Genomic DNA, 15,281 nt, shown 5'->3' with positions numbered 1-15,281 from the left:
ATGGCAGGTGCTCAAGCATCCTTTGAGCTCCATCTCTGCACGTGCATGTTCCCTGTTGTCCCCACCTTGTTACACCGTAATGATATTACTGTACTTTGTAATTCTTAATAGGTACTTAATACTTTAAAAATACTTCATGTAATTTATTTTTAAATTGCCCCTTTACTCCCTAAACATTTGTCTTGCCTACTGACATAGTAAGTACAGGGAAGAACTAAGAAAGTCGAGTATCAGTATAGGTACCCAGTAAGTGCTTTATTGATACACAATAGACACTACATATAAAATAATTGAATTGTAAGTTATAATCTCAAGTGTTTCCCAGTCTTTATCATTGGTCCCTCTGGTCTCTGTGTGTCAGGTGTTCCTCAGCCCACTGTGACGTGGCACAGGAAGAATGGACCTTTAGATTCCAGTGTTGTCTCCCTTCCCCCTGGTTCACTGTGGATCACAAATGTTTCTCTGCACAGCCAAGGCACCTACTCCTGCACTGCCACCAACACCATAGGAAAGTCCACTGCCTCTACGCTCCTGCAGGTCTACGGTGGGTTCACACACTAACTGTACATAACTTCTCATCATATACAACTTTGTACAATCATACTTGCACATGCTCAGATAATAAAATCTGGAATAACATTATGGGTGTGTCCACTTTTTTCAATGTGTGTGTGTGTGTGTGTGTGTGCACAGCTCCATATCCAGCTGGAGGAGGCAGGGTTGTTCCAGTCTCACAAGAGCTGAACAGGAAACGGGTCCTCATGGCATCAACCCGTGGAACACATGTTTTTATCAAACCTGGAGACATTCTACGAATAGGTACACGCACAAATCTTTTCACCTGCAGTAGTTCTACTCGGCCCCTGCAGACAGACTGTTATGTGTAAAAGCAGTCCTCCTTCAAGCACTTTCATATGTACATTCAGTCTGCTTGTGTCTTTAAAAAGGTTGTCCAGTAGTTCCTGACCACATACTACCAGTGCGCTGGGACTACAACAACCAGACCCTGAAGGTGGTCTCACGTCCAGCCCAGACCCAGGGTCCTGGTCCGGGTCTGCAGTACAGGATGCTGGTGGGGGGTCGTGTCCTTGAGGTCAACACACTCCAGGTGAAGTTCTCAGGCCGCTACCAGTGCCAGGCCCTCATCAACAGTATGAGACAAATGCTGTATGCCTGGATACAAATTCACACCAAAGGTGAGAGTTAAGTTGACCTGCATGCCGTGTGGAGTGTGTTTATATAAACCTGTTCAGATACCAGCTTTTTTTATGAAAGAATACTAAATAAATGTTACTATCATATGAAATACATATGATAGTTTATGCAGCGTACAATGATGCAGTGTGAAAAAATAAAAGGTTCTAGTCCACTAGTAGGTGGACCTTTGATGGACCCTATATAAGTACTATGCTACACAGACTGTTCCCAAAGCTTAAACTTAAATGAAAATTGTTTATTTTGGAAATGTTTTTAATTTCATAGTTTTGTCCATGCTGAATTCACCATACATAAGATGATTTTTTTTTGTCTTGACATTACATTTATTTATTTAGAATTTTTTACATTTGAGCATAAGCCCCTTTATACCTTGTTTTCAACGGGTCCTCAGACACGAACCCATAGAAATGTATAGGCAGTGAAGCCAAAATAAAATGATAATAATCAGCAGAAACAGTATCATAACATCAACACAACTACACCACATCTGTTAGAAGTATCATGCAACATCAAAAAACTAACAAGATATAAAGTAAATTAACAGCTACCAGACCAAATGAAATGATGTGATGTTAATAGTACTGAGCCTACAGTCACTACTTACAGTCACAAATATAAAAAATACATTCAAAAACAAAAAGCACATTTAAGGTAAGCAGGAAAAGAAGAGTGAAAGTCATTAAAAGAAGTCATATCTGATAGTGAGTCAGTGGTGCGTTAAATGTAAAGACAAAGCTCCAAATGTCTGTGTGGGTGGCAAGGTTGTTGAGTGTGTGAGTACAATGATCAAACTGTACCAAAAGCTGTTTTAAATATTAAGTTAGAGTACTTATTTAAAGTAAATGCAGAGTTAAATAGTAATCACTTGGCTGTACGGTGCATAAGTAAGATATGTAAGAGCATATCTCTATATATGTCCATGATCTTGTGTTTTATCAGTGTTTGGTGAAATTTGGCTCAATCCCAGGGCAGGTTAATCGTAAGATTCATCCCCATTTCCTTTCAAATGTCACATTAATCATTTAGGAGGTGTAGGCTATCCTAAAACATGAACTGTGAACTGGCGAAGCTACGTGAGTAGACAGTGTTGTTGTCAGTTACAGTCAATTCCAACTGCACTGTAAAACAACCAATTAAAATAATGTTTGAATTTACATGTGAGTTGATTTAAAATTGAAAACAACACATATACATTACTCACTGCTATAGGCTTTATGGTCACTCAGACAGTTTGAGAAACACAAAATTTAAAACATTATATTAACAAATTTACTCTGGGACCACCAGGGATCACTTGCAGACCACGTGTGGTCTACCAACCATACTTTGATAAAGGCTGCTTTAAACCAATCACAATTAATCCTGAGCAGCGTCAAGCCCAGGATACAGTGATGGTGCCTCTTCAAAATAACACGACTTGGTGGATCATTTGTTCATGGGGAGGCAAGCACTGTCATTAAATGGCTGATTACCCACAAAGAAAACAGCACAAAGGTATGTCAACTGTGTGATTGCACCAAAACTTTCAGCGTGTAGGTTGTTGTTGTTTCCTACAACAAAAGAAACATTACTGGCAGGTGAAGCAGAAAGGGAGGAGATTGCTGCCTATAATAGGTGATCAATGGCAGGCTCATACCTACACTGAAAAACGCATGTTTTTCAGCTAAAATGGCCTCCGACAAAGAAATAAGATATGACCAGGTCAGCGGACTGGCCATGGGGACTGCCAGCTCAAATTCCAGTCAGCCAGTGAATGGTCAAAACATCCATAAACTTTTATACGTTTTTACTGGCTCTGTTAGTGCCTTATCAGCTCTGTCAGTGTCATTTCTGTGGCCTGTCCCAGCAGATAAGTCCAAGGCTGAATTTTTTTCCCAGTCCGACTGTGGATCAGAGCAAATACAAGTCTGACTTTATCAAGATGGAGAGCATTACAAACTGCTAAAGGGTCCAACTTGGACTTCTCCTCCATGTGTCAATAACGTGATGGTTTATAATGTTATAAGACTGTTTTTATTAGTGACCGGCTGTAGACATGATAATTTTAGCTAACTTGCTGTTACCATTATTATGAATTTGTTAGGCAAATGTTGCTATTGCTAGCTGGCTTAATGCCAGTACTCTTATTTGTCCCCCATCTTGCCAGCCAGCTGAATCAACCACTGAGAGATGTGAGGAATTTCTTAGCTACTTCTACAATAAAATAGTCGATATTAGACAGCGCTTTGACACTGAACTTGTGGAGCCTGATGTTGACTACTGCCCACTAACACACTTTAGCACAATCTGTCTACCAGTGGCGGTTGCTGGTCTTATAAGGAGGGGAAGATAATTTTCAGCCTACATCATAAAATGTGTCCGTTTATTTATATGTAAATTCGCAGAGTGACAGAAGAGAGTTGCCAAACACAACGCTAGTCGTTTTTAACAAAGACAAAGTCGCTGAGGATCAGTAACGTCTCCAGATCAACTCCGGAATGAAAAACTTGAAAACGGCTCCGGTGGATGCTTATACTTCAAGATCGCTGATTCGCTCATTTCGCTGTCAATCAAAAAGGGACTAGGCCTCAGACAGATCATCCAATCATCATGCAGAAGCCGAGCGCCCGGGCCAGCCCACTGTCCCATAGACCCCCAGAGACGCTGAGCGTCCGATGGGCGGGACAAAGCCCAGCATTTATCCAATGACCGTCTAGTTTCACTGCAGTGGAACAACCCACTCTTTGCTTCCCCATTGAAGTCAGGAGACGCTCGGCGTCTACACTGTGTAAAGCTCTGTGGCGCTGCGGGGATGAATGAGAAGAAGTCGTGTCGGTTACCTGTGATAAGTAGCTGATTCTGAACAAAAGATGAACGTGTTCTAGCGCATATTTAGTCAATGAAATGTTCACACAACAGCACATATTTGACCACTTATTTTGTTGACATTTTAGGGGAAGCTGAGCTTCCCTTGCAGTCTTAGAGCAATCGCCACTGCTGTCTACCAACCCTGGAATGCAATGTTAAACTTTTAGAATCATCTACCAACCTTTCAGACTGCATTCCTACATGGTTTTTAAAAGTTGTATTTGAGATGGTTGGTCCAGACATTTTAGTCAATATCAACTGCTCTGTGTGGACTGGTATTTTCCCCTTCATTTGCAACTGCAACTGTTTCCCCTCTTTTAAATAAGCCCTCACTAAACCTCTCAGTTTTAAGTAATTTCATACCCATCTTGAAGCCGCCATTTTTATCAAAGATTTTAGAAAAGATTGTATCTACACATCATTTCTTTTATGAATAATAATGAAATCTTTGAGAAATTTCAGTCTGATTTCCGCTCCCTCCACAGTACTGAGACCACTCTGGTCCAGTCACCAATGACTTGCTGCTTGCAGCCGACAATGGCCTTTACTCAGTTTTAACTCTCCCAAACCTTAGCTCAGCTTTTGACACAGTCGACCACAATGTCTCTATCAGCCATTTGAAAAACTGTGTTGGTATCAGTGATGAGGTGCTGGATTGGTTCATATCTTATCTGTCGAACAGGTCCTTCTCTGTTATGCTTGGAGATGCCTCCTATTCTTGTGCTTCTCTGTTTTGTGGGGTCCCCCAGGGGTCTATTATGGCCCCCTTCTTGTTTACCATTTACATGCTACAACTGGGGCAAATCATCAGTAGACACAATATTAATTTAACTGCTCTGTGGATGACACAGTTGTATTTCTCAATAAAGTCTGGTTCCAAGGAGGAACCCTGCATCTTTTCCTGCCTTGCAGATATTAAAATATGGATGTCCAATAATTTCTTGCAACTGAAGGACTCCAAGTCAGAGGTGATTCTCATTAGCCCTTGAAGCCCCAGCACAAGCAGCATCAATAATATCCTCGCTAGTCTGGGGACCTTGTCTAGTAACATTTGACAAGAGGCTCACAACCTAGGTGTTATTTCTGATCTGCCTTTTGATGCTCAATTCGCCAGAGTAGTGCAGTCCTGATTTGCTCAGCTGAGGCAGCATGCCAAAATCAGATCATTTCGTTTGAAGCGTGGTCATGATATTTGGTTCAGACAGTCATGTTCTCCACAGGATTATCTGAAATAAATTTGGTCATCCTGTTACTTTTAGCACAATCATCAGGTTAAAGTTGAACTTTTTTATTCAGTTTATATATATATTTGTGTAATTTAGCAAGGCAAAGGAAAAATGCTAATAATAATTAGTTCCAGCCTGTATTTTCATAGTAAAATATCTTTGAGTTTGAGCAAAGAAAAAAAAAACAAAAAACAACAGAAATGAATTGGGTAATTTAAACTCAATTCTAATTCTGCACCAATCTCAAATATTCTACATAATCAATACACATAAATACGCTCTTCAGAGATTTAATACATTCAGGTATTTCAATCAGCATCATATGGATGTAAGTGCCGGTCTTATTAAGAGATGGATGGATGAATGAATGGACGGATAAATATAATGATTTCCATGAGTATGTCATGTTGAACTGTTCCACAGAGTAACTCAGTGCATCATTGTATTCAGGTTTACTATTATTCATTATATAGTGCCTCTGTCTGCTGCCTCCCCTTTGCCTCAGGCAGTCTGTTGCCTCTACGTCGGGCATTTCAAAATCTGAAATTAAAAAGTGAGAATCTGTGCAGAACACTCATGTACACTGAGATTAGCTAATTTTGGATGGCAATTAAAGCTGTTTGTTCTAAAGTGTGTTTTTTGTTGGTTGTGTTTTACATGTGGGTCCACAGAGTTTGGCTGGCGTTTTGGGGATTGGATCACATGCAGTGCTTCCTGTGGGAACAGAGGGACTTGGCTGCGGAGGATTCACTGTGCCACTCTGGATGGAAAGGACGTTCAGCCCACCATGTGTCAGCACATACCAAAACCCATCACCTCCCCAGTTCCCTGCAACAGACAGGACTGCCCTCCCAGGTACACTGTACATATCTACACATGTAGATGTCAGGATGTCCTGCTGTTCAGGAAGCAGATTGTCCAATTGGCTCATATAAGGAGCCAGAGGGAGAGTAAGAAATGATCAAGATAAAATAAATAAAGAACAATGGAGTGGTATGCCTATGAAGAGACAGAATAGCCTGCCATGCTGTCAGTGGAATATTTTCACTGATGTTCAGGCGAATGCGTTTCTGTGGCCTGTTGGTATTTTGCAGTTTGAGTTTTGCCTCTTTCACTTTGATATATTTTGAAGGAAAACGACAATTTATTGCAACTTGTGTTTTATTTATGTCAGTCTGGCCTTTGGTTCTATTAACTAAGAAGGTAATGAATGAGATTAATGAACTTGGCATCACCTCTAATAATAGGTCCAACAGGTTTGTATCAATTCAAGACGTTTGATACAAACTTCAAGGTTAGTCAGACCTTATCCAGACTATTTAAGCATCTGTCAGATCCATCATTGTTCACTGACCGACTGTCTGTCGTGCTGTGGCAAATGTATCCCTGTACAATCAGGGATTATGAGAGCATTCACTGTAAGTTTTTAGCTGCAAACAAAGTGGCACCTTATCTGGCAAAACTGTCTCTTACAACATGTCTGATCATGTGACAATCAACCTCTCTTAACACATAGTATCTATTTTTTGTAATACTTTTGAGTTCCCAGATCTCAACAATGACTTTTGTGAGGACTATATTATCTTAATGGACAAAAGCGATGGTGGTATTATTCTGCCCATGTATATGTTCATTGAGTAAATACACATATGAAACACACATTATTTGGGGTATTAATATTTGTGATGCTGCAGTCTGGCCAATGGTGCCACCTAGGCTAAAACCAGCATGTATACAGTCTATGTGCACTGTGGCTCTTCAGCAACTTCAGCTATATTACTTCCCTGAGGTGAAGCTTCTACAAATTCCTTTCGATCACAAGGCCAGAAGGTCTCCATGGAAATGCAGAACAGAAGTTTCTAATGGACAACCCGTTTTATATTGACAGGATATTCAGAAACATGCAATCAAACAAATTGCATTACATGACTGATTGATATTTAATTTCTAGTGTAAATGTGCATATCCAGTGCAGACTCTTTCACACACTGACTTTGATGAGGGAGAAACACAAGGAGGGTAGCCTGCTAATGAATTCATGAAGAGCAGCCAGATCCCAGAAGAAGTGTAACTCAGCAGAATCCCTTCACCCTCAGCCCCCTGCTGTTTCCAGCTCTGCCAACCGGCCTTTACCCATCATATAGCCCATTAGTCAGCTCCCCACCTGGCTACCACACACTAAACCAGCTTCACTCTCTAATGTAACACAAATGACCCCCTATTAGCTCAAAGCCAGGGCTCTGGCATTGCAGGCTGAAAGACATCATAGACATTGAAACCTTTTGAGAGGAAGTTATTTCCATATTAAAATAAGGCAGGCAATGGCAGACTGCCAGTGAGGGACTGTTATAAAAATTATATCTCATACTTTTGTGTGGTTTAGTAAAATACAAGTTACATACAGTATATAACCAGTGTTGGCTTCTTTCTTTACTAAATCACATGGACATAAACACAGCATTATCATATAGCTATGGCCAGCTACAAGTACAAAGATATTTTTTGGCAAATGCTTAAAGGATAATCCAGTGGATAAGCAGTGGTTAGCAATGTCGCCTTACAGCGAGAAGGTTCTGGGTTCGAACCCTGAGCCTGGGGCCTTTCTGTATGGAGTTTGCATGTTTTCTCTCAGCTGTTCACTTGTCAGTCTTGCCAAGAGCTTCAGCCATTGTTGCTTTTACAGCACAAGAGGTTATAATATGTAGGAAAGTGACACAGTCCAGCCAGGGCAGAGTTAGCTAGTTAGCATGCGAAAGAAAAGAAGTGATAGAAATAGAAGCCAAACAAAAGTTAACATTGGTGTTTGTTTATACCTCTGGAGGCAACTGTTGGATGAGGAAAGGAATGAAGTCTGATGCTGAACTCGCAACGTTTCTTTTAGACTGCCAAGTTAACAGCTGTTAATGCTAATGCTATAGCCACATTTCCACTGCAGGAACTTTCCCCAGGAACCAGGGATCGTTTGAGGAACTATGCATGTGTCGACGGCAGGAACCAGGGTCAGGGGGCAGTACTTTGTGGTCTGCAGTGCTGAACATTTCTGACTGGTCGAGTACTCACTGCATTTTATTTCACCCCCCACGTTTAAAAGTCCGCAGGGAGCGAGCAAACACATTTTCCACACTGCAAAACAGGCCCGGGAGAAGGTAAAAAAAAAACTTAAACAGGGCTTAAAAAAGATAAAGGACCACAACAACCAGAGTGGTTAAGGTTGGCACCTGTCATGTATAATACAGGATCGTCCTGTATTTAAAAATAAAATGATGCGTCCTGTATTGAATGAATACGTGACACTATTTGTCCCGTATTTTCGTTCATGTTTTGTCATCAAAGTGCTGTGAATAATGTAATGTCAAGTAATAATTTTTCACAATCTTCAAAACGCGGCTCATGTCAAAAAACTTACAAATAGCTCCTTTAACATTTTACTTACCAAAGTTATTGCTGAGATCTTGGAACAAAGCAACATTAGCGCAATGAAATCAGACTAGGCAAGAAACATGAGGGGTCAGCCTATCAGACAGGTCATAAACAAGCCAAGGTACTGCAATTCAGATGATCTAAACTACTTTATTTGGCAGTAAAAATGAAAGTGAGCAAACCTCAAATGTTGGTAATAATCACTCATTGCACAGCAAGACTGTAAGCACAGCTATGGCAGTAGGATGGGTGAGAGTTGAAGCAGGGGTCTGTGTGAGATGTGTGTGACGAGTGATGTGTATATCAGACACATTAAGTAATAATTTTACCGTTTGGCTAATCTAGAGGTTTATTTACAAGCTGTCTGATCATCTGATGTTGTGATTGACAGATTCATGTTTAATGCATATGCATTATATCTTACAAAGCAATGCATACACAGTTATCCCCTGTTGTGAATTTCTGTATTTGTTGTTTGATGTCATCATATCAGATGGCTGGTATCAGAGTGGTCAAAGTGTTCAGCCTCATGTGGCAGTGGCTGGAAACAGAGGCAGGTCTCCTGTCAGCAGCTGGACGCCAGAGGTGAAGTGAGGACCCAGTCAGCAGCTGCCTGTGAGAGTATAAGCCGGCCCACAGACACAGAGCCGTGCACTGCCGATAACTGTCCCACCTGGGTCACCAGTCCATGGGGAAAGGTACATTCATACACAGAATCTAACGTGTGAGTGTTACACGCTGTTGAAAATGAAATGTATTAAGTGTAAATTCTGTTCCCCAATTTCAGTGTTCAGGGAGGTGTTTAGGACCCACCACCACTGTTCAGAAGAGATCTGTCATCTGCCAACATGCCAATGGCTCCTCATACACAGACTGTGATCTCAGGGAGAGGTACACACACTCAAATGCAACTCACTGTATACATCACAGTACTCTCTCTATGTTCTCACAAAGCTGGTTGTTAAATGGCTCCATTTACTCCTTTTACAGCTAAGGTTTACTGTCTGAGCTGTGAGTGCATTCACATGAGAGGATGGGGGTTACATCACATGTAACATCAACATGTTAGATTATGTATAATATTACAGTTTTTCATGATTGCTTACACACAAAAATCAAAAATGCACAGATTTTGAAACTCGATACTCAAGGAGCAAAATGTCAGCCCAGACTTGTACAACTATACGCACATTCTCGGCCTCACACTTTTTGCAAAACACTACACACAGTGTTTTGCAAGACACCAAATTAACTTCTGTACATTAGACACATCATTCAAAACTGAAAGCCTTTGTGTGTTAATTGCTAAACATTGCCACTGAAACACCACGCTCAGGTAGCAATCACCTGAACTCAGGATGCATGTGTGAAGACACATGTAACCAGTCAGATCACACAGAAATCACAGCTTGATCAACATAAATAGGAGTCAGGTTTGCTCTTTGGTGTGCACAACAACGGAGGAAAATTTTGGAGAAAGAAATAGAGGAAGAGGTGGTCGAGTAAGAGGAGGAAGAGCAAGAGGAGAAATAGGAAGAGGAGAAGGAGCAAGAGGAGAAATAGGAAGAGGAGAAAGAGGCAGCCTAGAGAAGGAAGAGGAGAAGGAGGAGGAGGAGCAAGAAGACACAGAGGACAGGGAGTGGCGAGAGGACGGATGTTTGGTGTTTGTGTGTAAAGTTTGGAAGCTAAAGCATGGTTTTGGAAGAGTTTATTTAGTTTTCGATGTAGTGCTTGCTTTTCCAAGAGATATAAGAGGTTTTGTATTTTGTGTATATGGTGTTGGTTTGTGTGTGTGGGGTTTTGACAAACAGGGTCCTAGTTTCAGGAACTGTGTTTTTGCAATAGTTAAAAACTGTAAGAATTCTAAAAGTAACATCTGGAATAGACCACATAAGAACCAAGAGAAATACCAGCTACTGGTAGCTCACGAGCAACCTGTTGGAGACCCCTGAATTAAAGGCTAGGTTTTTCTCAAGTCTCTTAAAAGAGTGCTAACATGCCCATATACACATTGAATCAGGTTTTGATTGCTGTAATTGTTCCTCCTCCTGGTGAGACTGTTTCCTTATACATATGAGCATGTGAGTATTAGTATTAGACAAACTTGAAAAAATGTGACGGTTCCTTTAAGACATTGCATCTTGCAAGTTGTGAGGTGAAGCCTGTGCAGATCATCCAGCACATCCCACAATAGTCAGTTGCTGTTGCACAGTTTGTCTGTCTTGGAACACAGTCAGATGGTACATATCACTGCTGATTGGCATTACCCCATGAGCCCTGACATTTTGGAGCTATGTGGACCCATGTGGATCATGTATCCACATGCACATCCATGTCCCACCTGTATTTCTGGTATGACCAGGAAAGAAACCCGATGTGGCTTGGTGGTCTTTCTTTCCATGTCAGGCTGCAGTCAGAGTGATGACTCCATTTTCCCAGTGATCTGATCAATTTGTAGGCAAGCTGTTTTTTTGTTCTTATCTGACCCTCTTAAATTAACCCATTCCATAGAAAGCTAGCATATACCATGGTGGTTACTATAGTTAAACCTGAATAAATCTGCTGTGTGAAACAGGTCCCTGTGCAAAACAGCTACAGCAATAAATGTGTAACACTGAAGACAAACAACAACTCTCTTTCAGGCCTTTTTCAGTACGTAACTGCTCCTCAGACCTCTGTGATGTCCAGTGGCGTCCTGGTGTGTGGCGGGCATGCACCGTAGTCTGTGGGAGTGGCTTTCAGTCACGCAGGGTGGACTGTGTTCACCGCAAGAGTGGCAGGATACTGGCTGACCAGCACTGTGCCTGGCTCCAACGGCCCTCCACCTGGCAGCACTGCAACACCACCACCTGTGGGAGTAAGTGTGTGTGTGACCTTTGTTAAAACCAGCAGGCAGTTTTATCGCTCCTTTACATTTAGAAATCTGACATTATAATCAAGAAACTTTTTTAAAGAAATGATGCACCACTTAAACAGTTGTATATTTTATTTTATAAGCAGTCATTGAAATTAACTTTTAAATAAACCCATTTAAATTCAATACTAATTTTATTTTGAACAAACTTTCTTTACTTTTTGATGTTGTGTTTTGTAGTGTATGGCCAAGTTTCTACCAAAAAGTACCCGGGACTTAAAGTTCTGGGTACTTTTCTTCAGGAACTAAAAGATCCTGTGGCCCATTGTTGTCTGCGTTTCCATCACGGCCTGAAGTCCCGGAAAGATTATGCAAAATTATTACTTGACATTACATTATTCACAGCACTTTGAGGACATAACATGAACATATGGGACAAATTGCGTCCCATATTCATTCAATACAGGACGCAGCATTTAATTTCAAATACAGGACGATCCCGTATTATACATGATGGGTGGCAACCCTTGCCACGCCGGTTGTAGTGGTCTTTTATTTTCTGAAGTCCTGTTTCAGTTTTTTTTACCTTCTCCCGAGCCTGTTTTGCATTGTGGAAAATGTGTTTGCTCGTCTTCAATTATTTTTTTGTTGACATTTTACGTTGTTCTTAAGTGAATAAATGAGGTGTTTTATTCCCATGCAGGTGAATGCAAGGACACCACCCAGTACTGCAATGTGGTGAAGAGACTAAAGCTGTGCTACCTGGATATGTATAAACAGAGATGCTGTGGGTCATGTTCACAGGATGCTGACTCCACCTAGTGACAGTGAGCAGTTATAACCACAGATGGACACGAGATCAACAACTGAGCAATGACTGGGAGGACGACATCTGTGAGTGGATGCTTCGAGACCTGCACATATGTAAACTGGACAAGCTGTGGTCCAGTTCTTTGGCTTCCTAAAAGGAAACTCAACAGCATCTCAAAATGCTGGAAGGATGAGGGGGCTTCATTTTCTGATCTGGATCCAATCCACGTTCACGATGTGGATCAAATGGAAGTTTTGGACTTTCCTCGAAAACAGAATATTTTGTTGCCAGTGACGTTCTATAAAGGTGGCCCAGCCACAAAGGAATATATTGCTTATTGTAGAACCTGTATCGCTGCCCTCAAACTTACACTGATGTATTGGTTTGCCCTTTGTTAGCTATGAAATATCAGGCAGTGGTGTAAACCCCAGCTGATATGTAAGATTCACCATTCAACAGCAACACAAAAACAGCCTAGAAAAATTGCAGTCATACATTTCTGCCTTTAAATTGTTCTTTATTTATTTGTATTATTCAATGGTGTTTTTGTAAAATGATTCATCTGAGATCATTAAAGAGAACTTCTGGTTTATTACAACATCGGTCTAATTGTTATAGTTTTGACCATCTTTTCTACTCAATGAAGTAATTACCGACATCTGGAAACAGCATTACTGATACAACCAAGAGACACAAGAAGTGAGACAATGATCCAGGTTATAATCACTTCAGCCGTGTCATCCAAACTACTGAAGTTGAAACTGAATAAAAATAAATATCTACAGTTTTTACTACTGATTGAATTGATGGCCAAAACTGGAAAACTTGGACCCACAATAGTTTGTGATTGTAATAAACCAAAACCATCCTTTAATCTATCCCTGACTATCCACACCATTAAATGGGTATTGTCTGTCACCTTGCTTTAAAGAGCTGCTAATCCTAATAGATTTTCTTCAGTGTGGGTGCAGAGTCCCATGATGCTGTTTCAAAGGCTTTTCTATCCTGACAAGCTTCAAAGTTTGGTAGACACACTGACTCCTTTTTCTTCATTGGAAATTGTAAATAAAGATACTGACACAAAAACATCAATACAAAACCAAATATTAGTGACTTCAGTCTAAAATGTTGTGTTGGCATTCAGAACCCCACATCCCCACATTTTCCTAATGTCAACATTTTTTGATGTTCAGTGCCGTCATTTTTTAAGATGATCTATTCTTACTATCTGTGTGGCATTCATGGGATGGCTATGGGTGGGTGATTATGGCAACTAAAATGTGGTTAACATATGGTTAAAGGTTAGACAACTTCAGTTCTTGAGGTTTGGGAAAGATCATGTCAGATATGTCAGATGTCATGGTAAGGGTTGGAGTAGTGATTCTCAATGGCTCCCCCCAACCAAGGCAATCGACTTTGGAATAGGGACCTAAGGCACAGGTTGACTTATGTCACTCAAGAGTCCACACACCATGTGGACCCCCATTCAGCCTCAACGTGGCAGGGGAGTAGAGAAGTGTGATGAGTGAGTGATGGGATAAGGAGAATCCAGGAAACAATCAGGCAGACCTGGATGGGATTGGATGGTTGGGGTTAAGGCAGACCAGTTGACGAGGGATTAAAGTCCAGGCCAGAGAGAGTGTCAGAGATCCAAATGTGCAAAGATATTTCAAGAGGAAAATGATTGAGATTAGAATGAATTGTTGGCTGAGTGGATAGAATTTAAAATGGTCCAAATTTGGATTAGACATTGAGAGGAAGATGGTAAATCAAAGGTAAAATGTTGGTTTGATGTTAGGGTCACAAACTAAAGGTCTATGTACAGTGGCGGCATCCAGAATGAAACATTATTCGTGGGGTTACAGGACTGGTGAAACCCTGTAGACAAAATCGAGCAGTGGAAGTCCTGTGTGTGATTTAAAATAGCATCGTCAAGTCACCTATGTACATAAAGAGGAATTTAGTCCTCAAAAAACCATTCACCTGTGTGAAGGTACTGGCTCGTGATTGTCACATGTCACTGAAGAGAGAAGAGAAGCATGAATTCATATCCACAGATTCATCAACACCACACTCTGAATCTCTGACAGTTTGTGAAATAATTTCAATATTACAAGAGAAGAAAAGTCAGATCATTGAGGCACCAGCACAACGATGTTTTTGACTGATGGGTCTGTTCATGTTACTTTTGTGTTGGTTCTTATACCGATGTGCTGCATTGTAAAAATGTCTTGTATATGCTGTGTTCTAAGTGCAATATCATATATTGAGCAATGTAGATTGTGTGAGACTTCTATTTTCTTACTTATTCATGGTTAAAGTGTCTTTTTAACTCCTGTTTAAGATCTTAGAATATAAAGCACTTGTATAATGGGTGGTGTGTTTGCTCCCACTCAGCTGGTTTCATTTGCATGTTTAAGGTCAATCTCCAATGTTTTCTATCTCCATTGTGAAATGCCATTCAGTAAAGTACATTCTTCAGTGTTTCTCCCTGATGACTTCATACAGTCTATCTGACGTAGTGACATTATGATGCTTGTGGATTTGCAGCTTGACTGAGGGAACATGAAGTAGTACATCAAATCATCTAAGTGCTTTAGATAACAATGCAAAGGATTAAAGACAGATTGATCACTTCATAAATGTGGATCTAGTTTTTGTTTTTACCAGTCATCACTGAGTGAAGTTTATATCTATTGTCCGGTGCTTAAAGTTTTGAAAACTGAATATATCTGTATATTGCAAAAGAAAAAAAAACGTAGGCTTTCATTCACCTGTGTTCCTCATCAGATTGAGCTTGACACAGCTCCTCTAGAAAGTGGACCTTGAGTTAGGATTTTTTGAATTTTATTTTATTCTGGTGAAACTACTGTTTCCAAATTCAGAATAAACTTGCACACATTTA

At 40.6% G+C, this 15,281-nt stretch overlaps 1 protein-coding gene across 1 annotated transcript in view; it reads left to right on the top strand.

The window, feature by feature from the left end:
- Positions 1–15,019, top strand: part of adamtsl3 (ADAMTS-like 3) — a 196,309-nt gene extending 181,290 nt beyond the window's left edge. The window contains exons 23-30 of the mRNA XM_023425560.2: positions 362–544; positions 694–819; positions 948–1,196; positions 5,963–6,146; positions 9,205–9,409; positions 9,499–9,602; positions 11,354–11,568; positions 12,269–15,019. Of these exons, the coding sequence (XP_023281328.2) occupies positions 362–544; positions 694–819; positions 948–1,196; positions 5,963–6,146; positions 9,205–9,409; positions 9,499–9,602; positions 11,354–11,568; positions 12,269–12,387 (1,385 nt within the window). The 3' untranslated portion in view covers positions 12,388–15,019. The remainder of the gene's footprint in view (positions 1–361; positions 545–693; positions 820–947; positions 1,197–5,962; positions 6,147–9,204; positions 9,410–9,498; positions 9,603–11,353; positions 11,569–12,268) is intronic.
- Positions 15,020–15,281: the final 262 nt, after the last annotated feature.

Source organism: Seriola lalandi, unplaced genomic scaffold (assembly GCF_002814215.2).
Source record: "Seriola lalandi dorsalis isolate HSWRI2012SDOR001 ecotype SW California unplaced genomic scaffold, Sedor1 jcf7180002054784, whole genome shotgun sequence".
NCBI classification, from domain to species: Eukaryota; Metazoa; Chordata; class Actinopteri; order Carangiformes; family Carangidae; genus Seriola; species Seriola lalandi.
This window is presented reverse-complemented; position numbering and strand designations above follow the sequence as displayed.